This window comes from Cadophora gregata (assembly GCF_030347475.1).
Source record: "Cadophora gregata isolate MNR1 chromosome Unknown scaffold_1, whole genome shotgun sequence".
In the NCBI taxonomy this organism is placed as follows: Eukaryota; Fungi; Ascomycota; class Leotiomycetes; order Helotiales; family Ploettnerulaceae; genus Cadophora; species Cadophora gregata.
In genome coordinates, this window is record NW_026695924.1 from 435,122 (window position 1) to 447,191 (window position 12,070).

Consider the following 12,070-nt stretch of genomic DNA (forward strand, 5'->3'; position numbering starts at 1 on the left):
CTTTGGTCAGTCTGGTTCTGGGCAGGCAAAGTGGATTTGCAGGGAGGTGTGGCTGACTTAGTGTCCCGGCTAAGATCCGCCAATCAGAAGACGAGCTAGGCCTGGAACGAACTGGCCTTGCTGGGGCTGGTGGGTATCAACAGCCTCATGCAACCCGACTGCAAGCTTCCCGTCGTCTGTTCTGTTCTGTGTTTACTTGCTGTGTTACAGCAGACTTCATCCCACCACAAAAGACTCCATTCTTGAAGCTGCCAATGGCCACCAAAAAGTCCAAGGCCGCCGCGCCAACTGACGATGAGTTGAACAAGCTGCTCGAGGGCATTGGAGAAGAGGGAGCAGCAGCTCCAGCCCCGACATCCAAGGGAGCTTCCAAACCAGCAAAGCCAGCTGCCCAGTCACAGTCCGAGCAGGACTTACTGGCTGAGTTGGACAACCTGGAGAATCTAGGAGCTCAACCACCCTCCAGACCACATACACCTCGCATCCAGTCCATCAAACGGACTGCGACTGGAACCCCTCCACCACAATCATCACGAACAAGTGAGGAGAAGGTAGCCGGTCCCCGGCCGTCGGGCGATAGCACACGATCATTCCATAATTCATTCACACCTTCTGCCACAAGCAGTGACCTGCAAGAGGCAGAGAAGAAAGCTCCAATTGCCCAGCCAGCTGAGGAGGTCCCGGCTGCAAGTGGTGGTGGATGGTGGGGGAGTGTGTTTGCTACCGCAACTGCTGCTGTCAAGACCGCCGAAGCTGCCGTGAAAGAGATCCAACAAAATGAAGAAGCAAAACGATGGGCAGAGCAAGTAAAAGGAAATGTTGGAGTACTGAGGGGGTTTGGTAAGACTTCTTTTTAACTGTTCATTGAACGTTCCCCTGGCCTCCTTCATGCGTTTCATTGTCCACCACTCCATACTATCACCTACCCATTCACAATTCCAATGACCACCATCATCCCAAAACCGCATCACTAACACCACAACCAGGTGGTGAACTCCGCTCTCGCGCCCTCCCAACCTTCACCAACATCCTCCACACCCTCGCCCCTCCCATCTCCTCCCACGAACGCCTCCAAATCCACATCACCCACGACTTCATCGGCTACCCCTCCCTCGACCCCCTCATATACTCGACCTTCTCCCGTGTAATGGCTCAAGTGGAAGGCGGCGACCTCCTCGTCATTCAGCGCGGCCACGAATCCACCGCCCGACGTAACTCAGAAGCAGGCTACTCAGGCGGCAGCGCAGGCTGGAGCGACGGCCCCTGGTGGCGCCAAAACAACGAACATCGCGACCTAGGCTCTGTGAAAGGTCTCGTCGAAGGAACAAAACTCGTACGTGTCAGCGCAGAAGCTTACGCCAATGAATATTTCTCTTCTCACGGCGGCCTGGAAGCTGCAGCGCAACGAGCGACCGAGAACCCGAGTGAAACCAACCCCGTACGAAGCAGTGATATTTTCCTCGCCGTACAAGCCATCTCGCATGATGCCCCAGAGGAATTGTTCCAGGGCCCAACGAAAGAGAAAGATGAATCCGGCGCCGTGGTAGAAGATAAAGAGAAGGCAGACGAACTCATCTCCTTCGCTCTGTATCTCCACGATCCAGTACACAGCATCACATTCTACACGGTTTCTCAATCTGTCCCCGCGAAATGGATGAGATGGCTTGACGCTCCTTCACCTATGATGCCTGCATCTCCTACTTCTCCCAGTGGAAGTGAAAAGAAAGCTGGATTCTTTGGTAATGAGGCAGAGGGATACCAGTCAAATCTCCCTGAGGAGATTGCGGAGATTATTGAGAGTGGAGGTGTTGATCCGAGGGAGTGGGTTGCCGAGTGGGTTGAGGAGATCCTGACGCTGGGGACGGGTGTCGTTGCGCAGAGGTATGTGGCTAGGAGGATGGGCGTGGGTGAGGGAGGAATTGGAAAGGGAAAGGCGAGGCAAGAGGAGATTATGAGTGATGGTGGTGGGGAGGCTGCTAGAGCGGGATTGTTCTGATAGTGTTCAAGAGGTGTTGTTTCCAGCGAGTTCTTGGAATGGGGAGGATGGCGTTTTGTCATTTGGTGTGCCTGTCAGTTTGTATTGGGATGGATGCATTCATACATTCTTCGTACTCTCTTCGAAGAGACTCTTAGTGCTTGTTATTTCTGTTCTCCTGCCTCCCGCACTTGGTTTACAAGCGTTCCAGAATACACTACAATCCAATACCAATACCATTCAATATCCCAAACCTCTTTCTCCCGCATTCAGCATTCAACACATTCAAAGTCAAATTCAAGGGAGAAACAGATACATGATACACAATACACGCTCTCCTTCCCAAACCCTGTCCGATCGTCAATCTACCTGCCTATTATCCCAACCAAGCAAACGACCAATCAATCAACCGACCGTCCCTCTCGTGTCCATAAGAGCAACTGACTGCGAGCTAGCTACCTTGTGGCTCTTGAATATCCATCATACATACCTAGGTACCTACCTACCCCATGGAGCGAGCGCACTTCAGAGCTTGAGCTCCGTGATTCTAAAAGCAAAAACATAAACAAAAAAGTGGGGCAGTTAGCTGTAGCTGAGAGGGTGGTGTGTGTGAGGCGCGCGTTTATTTAAATTTATCTACAGTCGGTCGGTAGCCAGAGCTACAGGAACAGGAACAGGAATAGGTACATCCTCAACGAGTCACGCATTACAGATATGAGTTACGGGCCGGGTGAGATGCCGTTAGAACATATCATCTCATCTCAGCTCATCTCATCTCGATTCATTTATCCTCCTTCTTCCCATTCTCCAGCGCCGGACATGGTGTTCCCATCTACTCCTACTCCAGCCATAGATAACTCTCTTTACAGTAAGTAAATACAAAAGAAGATACTATCCTGCCCTTTCATTTCATTTCAACTCAACTCAACTCAACTCAACTCAGCTCAAAACCAAGCGCCTCAGAGACCAATCTACCACCCTTTCCTTGCCTTCCGTTCCTCTCCCCCTCTCCTTCCCTCTCTTCCAATCCCATTTCTATGCATGCCTATTCATGCGTATTCATGACTATCCATCTACACCCATACAAGACAGGAGTATATCCAAGAAAAATCGCGACGAGGAATTTTGTGGATTTAATGGATGAACTAATAAATGAACGAATAAACGAATGAACGAATGAACGAATGAACGAATGAACGAATGAACGAATGAACGAATGAACGAATGAACGAATGAACGAATGAACGAATGAACGAATGAACGAATGAACGAATGAACGAATAAACGAATAACTACATAAATACACAAATGAAATCCCATCATTTACTTCACTTACCCGCCAACACGACATAACACGACACAACTCGACACGACACGCAGAAGGGGGGGAAAAGGGGCACCGCCGGGCACAGTAAACACAATGAATCGGGAAAAGAGAATTAAATAGACACTAAAAAAAATGCAACAAGAACAACAACAAAAAGAACGTTCGTTCGTCCGTTCATTCATTTAACTTCAACTTTCATCCCTAATCCCGAAAACGCCTATCCTTCGTACCATTCATTCATAAAATTTCCATTTCGAGGACGAAGAAGTAGAAGGAGAATACTCTTTCTTGTGTATGCACGCATCAAGCACCATTCAGCCAGCCCCAAATGAAATCCTCAAGCAACGCTCTACCTTCCACCATCGATCTTCAACCTCAGCTGCACTTCCACCTAATTCAACCCCCTAATAAACTAGCACTCCACATCCTACTCAGCTTCTGCTTCTGCTTCGGCCGCTCCGAATCCACCACCACAGGTATTCACTCAGCCATAGTCGACTCCCGCAGTCCACTAGGTCCCTTATTGCCTCTCCTTCCAAGCAACGTCGCATTATCGAGACTCAACTCAAAGTTCCCCTTTCTCGCGCGCACCTGCTGCTTAGCAGCCGCCGTGACCGCCGCACTATGCTGACCATAACCCTTCTGTGCAGCAGGAGGAGCCCGCGCCGCCGCCGCAGCATTGAGATTGGTATTTCTCAGACCCTGCTCGACTTGGTGGACATCAGCATCGCGGGCTTTTGGTACCTTGGAAGGAATGCCGTTGTCTTCTTGGTACTCTTCCTCCTCGTCGAATTCATCGTCGTCGATGGGGTTGAGACCGTTCATGGCTGCCGCGTTGCGGTATCCTGGCTTGAAGTTCTTGCGGCGCTTGCCTTCTTCCTCTTGTCTGTGGACGGCATAACTGACATCGAAGACTTCGCGCAGGTTGACTTGGCCAGGACTACGGAAATCCATACGCTTTCCGGCACCTGGTGACTCGAGAAGCGCAGGGTTGATACCTAATTGCTTTTGGCGCTCGAATGCTGGTGTGGCAAGTGGTGGAGCATCGTGAGCGGCATATGTTGGTTCTCTGGTGTTCTTGATCCATGGGTGCTCTAGGAACTCCTTGATCGTGTAACGCTTTGCTGGGTCAACGGTGAGAAGGTGAGATACCAGATCTTGAGCAGACTTGGAGATATCGTCCCACCAAGGGGATAAGAAGGTATATTGACCTCTGGCGACTTTCTCGGTAAGTACTTGGATGCTCTCATCGTAGAATGGCGGGAATCCACAGAGTAATGTGTAGAGTACACATCCCATAGCCCACATATCAACACTCTTCGAATATCGCTCGTCCTTGACAATCTCAGGTGCGGTGTAGCCAACTGTTCCACATGGCGTCATTGTTTGGTTGTCCCACACGATCTTGCTTAAGCCGAAATCCGCAATCTTAATTTTACCAATTCCACCTGCACCAACGCCAGGAATAAATTCTCCCTCATCGACCTTGTCTTCATCTTCGGGTCCTTTAGGCTTTGGGTTCTTTGTTGGAATGTGTGGAATGGGCGAGAATAATAAGTTTTCTGGCTTAATATCTCTGTCATGACGTCAGCGAAGGCCAGAGGGAGTGGTTTGAAACAACGCACCTGTGAACAACACCACACTCCTCGTGCAGGTATTCGAGTGCTTGTGCGACTTGTGTAATGACATGTCTTGACAAGTCCTCACTGAAGTATGTGAGACGAACAATCTGATGGAATAATTCTCCTCCTGGTGCCAACTCCAGCACAATGTAGTAGTACTGTTTCGATTCGGAAAAGTCAACCAGTTTCACAATGTTAGGATGATCTAGCTGGCGCATGATCTGAACCTCCTTGAGAATATTGGCTCTCTGTACAGAACATATTAGTCTCGGTTCCTGAAAGAACAAATGCATAGCCAAAGGCGCGATAAAAGTGGAAAATTTGCGCACCTCCACAGTCTTGGGCTGCTTCTTAAAATCCGGATGAAGATGAGCTTCTCCCTAGACCGCCACACGTGTTGGCAAGTATTCCCAAAATATTCCAATAGAAGACTGAACGCTCGAGCAAAATAAGAGACGTGATATAGCCCCTACTTACCTGACCAGAGTTCATCTCGAACTTGCGGACGACCTTAATGGCGACCTCTCCTGCTTGTCCTTCCAAATCCCGTGCCCTGTAGACATTACTGAAAGCGCCATCACCCATCTTCTCGATGAGCTGCCATCTTTGCAGGTCTGGGTATCTTGGCAGCTTTCCCTTGCTCTCATTCTCTTCCGCGACAATCCGAGCTAACTCTTCATGGTCTACCTTCTTCGTCTTCTTCTGTTTGTGCTCCGCGGCATGTGCTGCAACATGTCCTGCCTGCGCTCCGCGATTCCGGTTGTCGAGATCTGCGGTCGAGTATGCGTCGGCGGCATGCGGCTGGTGGTGTTGCTGGTTCATGGTCGGATCGCTGTTTGCGTAGTGGTTATTTGGATGCTGTGGCGGGGCATGTTCTTGATGTCGACTGTTGTGGACGTTGACGGGCGAGACGTGGGTAGTGGGGTCGTCTTGAGGTTGTGATGCTCGGCCACCTTTTCCTATATTAGAGTTGAGTTCTTAGATTCTGATGACGATGTTGATGGTTCAGGTACTACCCTAGCGGGTCATGAGGGGGGAAGGAAGGAGGAGGAGGCAAGGAGGGAAGGCATGGCAGGGAAGGACATACCGTGCCGGATTAAGTTCTTGATGGACTGCGAGATGCTCGACATGATTAGAGATCGGATAAGCAGCGGCTTGTATGCGAGTGCTCCTAAAGGACGGCCAGAGCAACAACAGCACAGGACAGAACAGCGCGGTGTGAGTCGGGTGCAGAGTGTTGAAATGTGCGGAAAGGTCGAAGAGAGTTGAAAGAGGGACGAGGATGAGGGACGAGGGACGAGAGACGAGGATTAGAGTGGATGGATGGAGCGCAAGAAAGCGTAAGCGAGAATGGAGGGGAGGGGAAGGAAGGGATTGCCTGTGAGAGGGCAAAGACCGGGACGGAGCTGGGCAAATATCAGAATGATCGACCAATGCTGCAATCGTCGATGTCCTCGAGTAGCAGAGATGTGCAGTTTGGTATATGTGGTTGATGTGAGATGGAGATGAGGCGGGTATGGTTCTGGTAGAATTCGAGATAGTTCCCACAAGTAAACACTCGTGTCGCAGAAAGCGCAGTGCTGTGCAGCGTAGCAGCAGCAGAGTAGTCAGTGCAGTTGAGGAGTAGCCTGTCCCTCCTGTGACGGGATTCTGGGAACTATGTTTTTAGCTGGGCTGGGCCATTATCAAGCAGGATCAGACCTAATCAGAAGCAGGGCGGGGGAATACAGATACAGCAGTGGTGGTGACTGGCTGGGCGAGGGGCTGTGGCTGTGGCTGTGGCTGCACGCGGCCCGCCGTATCAACGTCATCGCTCGATGACGCTGCTGGGACGTCAGGGAGTCAGGGAGTCAGGGAGTCAGGGAGTCAGGGAGTCAGGGAGTCAGGGAGTAGTGATCAATGATCCAGGACCCTTTGCGCTGGATGGGCTGGGCCTGCGCTCAGTGCAACGTAGAGTAGGTGGGCTGGCGCTGGGCTTTGGGGAGTCTTTAGAGCGCAAGGATAATTGCTCAGCTATTGCCATGAGATGAAAGAAGAACGTCTCACAATATTTGCTGTATTATTAACGACCCGCCAGACCGACGACATCTAATATCATCACCGAATCTCCGGCAACAAGTTGTATTATTCTAGACAAGCCCGCGTCCGCGCATCCTATTCCGACCACGCCGAACCCTCATCTTGGCTATCCCAAGCCCTATCCAGCAATCAGTCAATCAAATAGATATCTCCGCTTACAGATATCTGGTGGGTTTGGCATGGCAGGAAAAAAAATGCATGTTGATGACTGATGCACAAAATCATTGACGCCCCGCAATGTACATACAGTACCTATCGGCTCTGCATCCAGGGACGACTGAATAACCAATTTGACTACGATACATCAATACATGCAGATTCCAGATGCAGATGGATTTAGACCGGCGGAATGCGGAATTCACGCAATGACTTCATGAGCAAGCCTTGGGTAGACAAGTAGAGTTCTGTACCGAGATACGCGCTGGCAGTGCAAGCAATAACTTTACTGCACAAACAAGGCGAGCAAGGACCCTTGAACAGGACAGCAAATTTCAAGCAACAAACAAGGAAACCCCAAACTTAAGATCGAAAAGCCACAGGATACTCAGCAACAAACCTTCAAAATACCTGAAATACAATTTCGAAATCTTTCTTTGACTCTCTTCATCTCTTTCTGCTTCCTCTTTTTGACGTCTCGGCAAGAATTAAACGGCGTACTCGTCAAGTATTCCTTGCTCCATGGGGTCCTGACCTCACTTCAATGACGATGTACCGGCACAGCCAGGTTTACATGTATCCGGACTGCAGAGCCTCTCGGATCTCTACCTGGAGCTGGATCTTTTCGTCCGTCCGGGTAATACCCTCTTTTTTCGTATCTGCCAAGAGGTTGATCTCAGGAACTGGATATTGGGAAATCAATATCCAGGAGGCGTTTTGTGGAGATTAAAGATTGATAGACTGAGTCAAGTGACGTTGATTATAATTATGAGGACTTTCTTGTAGCACTCTCTCTTTACAGCAAGCAGACTTGATCAGGCTTGTTCCATTTCATCACAATACTTGACAGATTCCTATCTCGTACTAAACCCCTCATCCGATCTCCAATCCCAAACGCCCTCAAAAGTCATCTCCATTCCAATCATCCCCTGGAACCGACCCAACCCAACCCAACCATCCCAACTCTCCAATTGGACATCACAGTACCCCAGATATCTTATCTGCAGATCGCTCACCACACCACATCACTGTCCCTTCCCTCCCCTCCCGACGTTCGTTTCAGAACGACTGATCTACATGCCGTCGCATCATAGGTACTCACTCACTCACCAGCCACAACATCACTTGACCTTTGCATCACTGCTCCACACTCGACATCATACTTAGTTCATCAATTAAATTCCCCGTTTCTACTGTCTGTAGCGAGGAAAATGTGTATGAGATCAGGTACTAAATCTGGACTCATGCGAGTATTGTACTGCGCCGCAGGTCCTTGCATGTCTTCAGTGCAGTGGGAGTGAGGCGTGATAACCTTATCACATCGGATGAACTTTCACATGGATAACTCGGAGACGTAATTCTTTAACTTTAGCTTCAACTTCATCCTCATCCTCGTCTTCATCTTCAACCCTACTCTGAACACCTTGCCATCCCATCTAAGAACTGCCTTCCATTTATATTTACTACTCTAATTACTAACCCTGCCCTGCCAATCCTCGGAACACAGCCCGACCGATAGCATTCAGCCTCCTCCTCCCTTCGCTTACGCACATTACATTACATTACATTACATTACATCATGTCACTCCTTTCAGTTCCTTTCAGCCCTTTCACTGATTCATTTCTTCCCCTGAACACAACAGAACACAAAAACGCAAATACACGGCAGCTAAGCTAAGCTACTCTAGCACAGGTATGATGGCAATGGCGCTTCCCTTCCCGCGTTATGGTATGCAAGGCCGTTGGATATAGCGTGACGGGGGTATTCTCCGAAATGAATGACCGCTAAGGTGTTGGTTTTGCTGTTGGTGTCGCAGCCGCATGTTATCTACTGTAACCTCTTTCGATTTGATGGTTGACAGCTTCTTTTCGACCATTTCGAGTCACAGGAGAATGGATGGAGATGGGAGATAGAGAATGAATTCTCCCAGGCAGATCTGATTTTCCTGAGAACATTGATTCGAAGATGCCATGTTCTCCAGACCTAAAACTAAAGGATTTCCTCTCCCATCTGCTTATCCTTCTGGTTTCTTTTCGTCGGCACGAATAGAGACAATGTAACACGATACACGAGCCTTGTCATGACACCTACATCATACAGAAATCTGCTCCTACAAGTAGTTAGCTGTGAAGGATATATACCTACATGCATTAAATGAGCAGGGAGGCGGGCCTAGGAAAGGTATTCTCTAAGATTCTTGGATTTGATTTGCTTTTCAAGTTCAGCATTGTTGAAGCAGTGATTACAGCCTTGCTTTACCTTCATAAATCATCGGGTTTCCAATTGACTTTACGTCTAGTTTATTCATTCGTTCCCGCACTTGTCTTCGATCGAAACATTTTCTCTGAATTCTGTAATCTCTCGCCTCCATTTCCTCACTTCAATCAAACAACACCTCCCCTAACTTCCGTCTCGCCTCCTCCGGCTCCCAATCAACCAGTATCCTCTCCTTCTTATCCTCCATCTTCCACTCTACAAACCTCTCCATACCCTCTCTTTCCTCCTCACTCAACAAATGTACCCTTGCTTTCCACAACTCATCCTCAGAACCCTCACCATCACCTACACCATCCCTAGCTCCAAAAAACCTCTCATCCAAAAACATCCAAAACACCGTATCAAACGCCCAACTATTCCTCGCCGCATACCCCACCCAGAACCTCCCCGTCTCCCAACTCTCACGCATACACTTCGACAATACAAACGGCAGCGCCCCATTACCATCATCACCATCATCACCCTCAAACCCCATCAAAACCTCCCTCTCAGCCCTCTCCACAGCCTCCAACCAAGTCCTCAACCGCACCTCATACACTCTACACCAATCCTCGATCCCCTGCTCCCACGACTCCGGCACTTCAAGCAGCAGCCACCACGGACAATCCAGCACGAACTGCGCCGGTCCCGCATACGCCATCTCCCAATCAATAACAGCAGCAATCTCAATCTCATCCTCGCGCTCATCAACGAGGATATTCCCCGGTCTAAAGTCATCAAGCCACAGCCTAAAAGATCCCATAGCGCTGCTCGGTGCCGGGGAGAGCATCCTCCCACCGTCATTCCAGCTCTTGCGTCTAGATTGCGCAGACCACTCATCGTCAGCGAACCCAAAGGTTGAGAGGCGCTGGGTTTTAGCTAGGCGGCGGAAGAGCTGGCGAGCGACGTATTTGTTCCTGCAATCGTCTGCTGTAGTCACGAGGTCGTTGTGCTGGAAGATGAGCTGCGCGATGTGCATTTCTGCTAGTGCGGTGTACCACTCGTGTGTGGTGCTGTAGGTTTTGGTTTCGGGGGGGAGGACGGCGGGGTGGATGTGGGCGAGTTGGAGCATGTCGTTTATGTTTTTGGAGAGGGGTCGGCTTGTGACAGAGAAGGTGTTGTTTTCTTCGTTCTCGGATAGGGAACCGATGCGGTTGAATGAGAGCCGGGAAAGCTGTAAGAGGCATCGTGCTGCTTGTTTATAGAATTTTGAGAGGAGGGTCTCTGAGATGTTTGGGTCTAGGACGGAAGGTACGGCGGGGTCGGGATTGGGAGTTTTGATTCGATTAGCCATCAAGACACAACTGTCGATGTGTTGAAGGATCATGTAAGGTCCTAGAACAGACTTCTCGCCATAGCAGAATACCTTCGGCACTGGGATCTGGGTGTGTTGCTCGACATATCTCGCTGTGGCACCTTCTCGTAAAGTCTTCTCAACTGGAAACTGCACCCAGTCAGGGCATGGCAGCCGGACATAGACATCGGGTGTCATTCCCTCAACTTGGATTCTGTATAAGATATTGTATCCACCGATAATCAAAGGTGGTTTGAATGTTGCTTTTCGGCCGAATTTCTGCTCTGCAAGGGAAGCTGCGAGCTCGCAGGTGTCCCTCCTACGGAGTCGTTTCTGTGATATTTCTGATGCTTCGTCGTTTTTGTCCCATGCCAAGTTATCTAGCTGTGCTCTGGCGTCGCCCATGCTGGGTTCTGTCTTGCCTAGTAATCCTGTGATGATGAGATGAGATAGGCTGACGTTGAAGTCAAAAGAAGTTGATGTTCAGAAACGAGAAGCAGGTGCATATCTTGGCATTGTTGGAGATGCATACAGTGACACACTCTATTCGCGCGCGGTTATGACTACCCACGTTTGGTGGAGGTTGTAAGTTTTATGCTCTGCGCTTCCATTCCCAAGGTCAAGTAAAGGTCACTGGTGGTTTTGGTCTCCTTGCGAGACCTGCAATGAAAGGTCTTTTGATAGCTAGAATTTACTACGGAAATGGGACATCTTCAACGTCAACAAGTCTTGGGGCTTTTTAGCGAGCTTGCCTCTACTACGGGAATTTCCAGCCTCATGCTGATGTCTCTGTCCTTCTTCAATTTGATCATGTCTTCCGCAGTCCACTACAAATCGATGAATCAGAGTAAAAAATTAGAAAAGAGAGAAAACATATGCAAATCTGCAGAAGAAAATGATGACCTTTGTCGATATCTGTCGATGGCAGGTTCGAGATTCGACTTACTTGCGCCTTTCTTCTCGCTTGATACAGAGTCCTGGAAGAAGGTGTCAATTTTTTGTAAAGATAGGAACCATGAAAACCCTAAAGAATCCTGGTGTTACTTCCCTTCTTGCAATAAGCCTTCTCAGCCCTACGACAGCGGATCGATCTGGTGCCGAGAGTATGTCAATGGAGATACCTCTCATGCATGCAAGGAACAGATAAACCTAACTTAGAGCCTTTGAAGGGGGAAACAATCCCAACAAGTGCATAATTCTGTCAAGTTGAAGGTCTTCTTGGCAGCCAAGAACTCTGGGTCTTTCCATCAGCTGTGTAGTTCAAGATATTAACATCGATGTTGAAGACTCGAACCCCTAAGACGAGGAGGTCCTCTGTCGAGTAGGAATATCGGACTCGAGTCACGTTCTGTCAGCAAAC

General features: G+C 49.3%; 3 protein-coding genes across 3 annotated transcripts; 1 reads left to right on the top strand and 2 right to left on the bottom strand.

Moving 5' to 3' along the window:
- Window positions 1–76: 76 nt before the first annotated feature.
- ONS95_000123 (uncharacterized protein) lies at window positions 77–3,162 on the top strand. Its single transcript, XM_058493262.1, has 2 exons — window positions 77–840; window positions 987–3,162. The coding sequence occupies exons 1-2, from the start codon at window positions 255–257 to the stop codon at window positions 1,994–1,996; spliced, it is 1,596 nt and encodes a 531-aa protein (XP_058363462.1). The 5' UTR covers window positions 77–254; the 3' UTR covers window positions 1,997–3,162.
- A 620-nt stretch (window positions 3,163–3,782) lies between these two features.
- ONS95_000124 (uncharacterized protein) lies at window positions 3,783–6,054 on the bottom strand (the record flags this gene model as incomplete). Its single annotated transcript, XM_058493263.1, has 4 exons — window positions 3,783–4,878; window positions 4,928–5,172; window positions 5,402–5,883; window positions 6,012–6,054. 4 exons carry the CDS (start codon window positions 6,052–6,054, stop codon window positions 3,783–3,785), a joined length of 1,866 nt encoding a protein of 621 aa, XP_058363463.1.
- Window positions 6,055–9,540: 3,486 nt separating this feature from the next.
- ONS95_000125 (uncharacterized protein) lies at window positions 9,541–11,115 on the bottom strand (the record flags this gene model as incomplete). The annotated part of the gene is made up of 1 exon (XM_058493264.1): window positions 9,541–11,115. One exon carries the CDS (start codon window positions 11,113–11,115, stop codon window positions 9,541–9,543), a length of 1,575 nt encoding a protein of 524 aa, XP_058363464.1.
- Window positions 11,116–12,070: the final 955 nt, after the last annotated feature.

Coding starts and splice junctions, on each gene's coding strand:
- ONS95_000123 (XM_058493262.1), top strand. CDS start 255: ATGGCCACCAAAAAGTCCAAGGCCGCCGCGCCAACTGACGATGAGTTG. Junction 841..986: donor TGGAGTACTGAGGGGGTTTG/GTAAGACTTCTT, acceptor CACCACAACCAG/GTGGTGAACTCCGCTCTCGC.